The sequence below is a fragment of the Physeter macrocephalus genome, unplaced genomic scaffold (genome assembly GCF_002837175.3).
Source record: "Physeter macrocephalus isolate SW-GA unplaced genomic scaffold, ASM283717v5 random_101, whole genome shotgun sequence".
Classification (NCBI taxonomy): domain Eukaryota; kingdom Metazoa; phylum Chordata; class Mammalia; order Artiodactyla; family Physeteridae; genus Physeter; species Physeter macrocephalus.
In genome coordinates this window covers 83,725-85,973 of record NW_021145374.1, presented here as the reverse complement: position 1 = coordinate 85,973, position 2,249 = coordinate 83,725, and the positions used below count along the sequence as shown (strand labels likewise).

At 57.4% G+C, this 2,249-nt stretch overlaps 1 protein-coding gene across 8 annotated transcripts in view; it reads left to right on the top strand.

The window, feature by feature from the left end:
- The first annotated feature begins 1,045 nt into the window (after positions 1–1,045).
- TNNT1 (troponin T1, slow skeletal type) overlaps positions 1,046–2,249 on the top strand; it is a 14,367-nt gene continuing 13,163 nt past the window's right edge. For all 8 annotated transcript variants that reach the window (XM_055082349.1, XM_055082345.1, XM_055082347.1 and 5 more), the window contains exon 1: positions 1,046–1,068. In XM_055082349.1, coding sequence (XP_054938324.1) covers positions 1,061–1,068 — 8 coding nt within the window. In that variant the 5' untranslated portion in view covers positions 1,046–1,060. The remainder of the gene's footprint in view (positions 1,069–2,249) is intronic.

Below are 2,249 nucleotides of genomic sequence, written 5' to 3'. Positions count from 1 at the left end.
AAACCAGACACAGAGCTAAAGACAGAAACCGAGTCACAGAGAAGCACAGGGACACCTGGAGATACAGACACCAATAGCCAGACATCAAGAGAGGCAGATACGCAGAGACACCCGTGGAAATGCAGAGAGAAAAACTGGCAGCACAGAGACAGGCAGAGTGGAGAGCTCCGAGACAGAGATGCAGAGAGAGCCCCAAAGCCAACCCCTGAGAAATGCGTAGAATCAGAAATGCGGAGAGAGACAGACACTGGCACGGAGGGGTGAGGAAGCCCCTAGAGTTCAAGGTTGTGGATTGGCTGGGAAGGGGGAGGGGGATACCAAAAAAGATCAGTGTCCGATGGAGGTGGGGAGTGTGAGGTCCTGTGGGCCTGACACACCCCCTCTCCCTCCCCTCCCCCTCCCCCTCACACACCTGTTTCCCCGCTTTAGCGCCTGTTGTCACCAGGGTGGAATCCTGGTGGCAGACAAAGGGATGGGGGTGGGGAGGGGGGGACAGAGAGATGGACAGAGACAGAGGTGGGGAGACAGAGAAGCTGAGACAGACACACAGAGAAACACAGACGGAGAGTAACAGAGACAAAGGAGAGATAGAGACAGGGAAACGGGGTATGGGAAGTGGAGGCCCAGAGAGACACAGAGAAAGGGACCCCTTCATGGAGCGAGAAGGGGTCCCTTGTACCCCTTTCATCAATAAGCATCCTCCAAGGACCTACTGCGTGCTGAGCCCAGGGGCTTCAGAGCATAGTGTGCCGTGTGATCTGGGAGATGGGGAGCCCGAGGGTGGCCTGACCCAGCCCGGGGTGCCTGGACAATGCTTTTGGGATGGAGGAGAGGCCTTGGAACAGCCAGGAGGTGCCTCGATCCCGAAAGTGGAGCCAGAGTGGGGGCAGGGCAGCCTCTGAGTGTGAGGAAAGGAATTCTCTACCCCTCCCTCTCCCCCCGGGGCGGGGCTGAGCCTCCCACTATAAACTGGGGGTGCTTCAGCCTGCCCAGCAAGACTGCCCCACTGCTCACGCCTCTGCAGACGCAGCCTCAGGTAAGGGTCCCAGAGGAACTGGGGATGGAAGGGTACGTATTAGGACTTGTGGGTTATAGAAGCTGGGAGTGCAGGGTTTGGGTGTCCCAGAATATAACACCTTAGGACCTCGGAGGTCTGAGTCTGAGGGAATCTCAGAAACTGGGAGTCCCTGGGCTTGGATGACAGTCTGGGTGTCAGAACTGGGGGGCTGTGTCTCAGAATCTGGCGATTTAGGAATCGAGGTCGCAGAATCTGATGTCTCATGATGGGAGGTATTAGAATTTGTAATGTCATATTTGGGGGTTTCATGAATCAGTCCCCTGAGTTTAAGCATCCAGATTTTGGGGTCTCACAGTCCTGAGGCTTCAGAATTTAGGGGATGTCAAGACCTAGGGGCTCAAGATTTTAGGGCTCCCATAATCGGGAGTCTCAGAATCTGGAGATACGAGGAGTTACTGGCTTTCAGAATTCATAAATTGCGGTCTGTGGTATGGGGATTCTGTGGGGTCTCTCAACCGGGCGCCTTGGGGATCTCAGAGATTGGGGAGTCTTAGTATTTAGGGGTCAGGATGAGGTCTGGGGACAGAAGTTGCTCTTATGTGTCCTGTCCCCTCCATGGCAGTGGGTGAAGGAGAAAGGAGGCGACAGGTGGGCAGATAACCAGCCAAAGGGGAGGGGACCTGGGGTGGGAGAGGGCAGCGGGTATGATTAATTCTCCTAGAACCCCCCCTCCACGAATACTTCTCAGGAGATGTCCTCTGTGTCACCCTCTACGACATCCCCCCAAAATAGACCCTGGGGGTGGGGCAGCTATTGTCTTCGGACCACTGTCCCTTCCCAAATACCTCCTCTTAATCCCTACTCAGATCAGGTTCCTACGGACTTGTCATAAGACAAAAGGGGACAGCTGTGGTCAGGGGGCGGGGGCTGCAGCCTCGGGGCTCTGCCCAGACCGTATCTCCCAATGAGCTGTCTTCACCAGCGGTTTAGGAGTCTTTAGGAGTTGGGGGTCCCCAGCCCCTCCTCCCTCAGACCCAGGGGTCCAGACAGCCAGCCCCTCCCCCCTCAGACCCAGGGGTCCAGACCCCCAGCCCCTCCCCCCTCAGACCCAGGGATCCAGGCCCGAAGCCCCTCCTCCGTCATACCCAGGAGTCCGGGCCCCCAGCCCCTCCTCCCTCAGACCCAGGAGTCCAGGCCCCCAGCCCCTCCCCCCTCAGACCCAGGGGTCCAG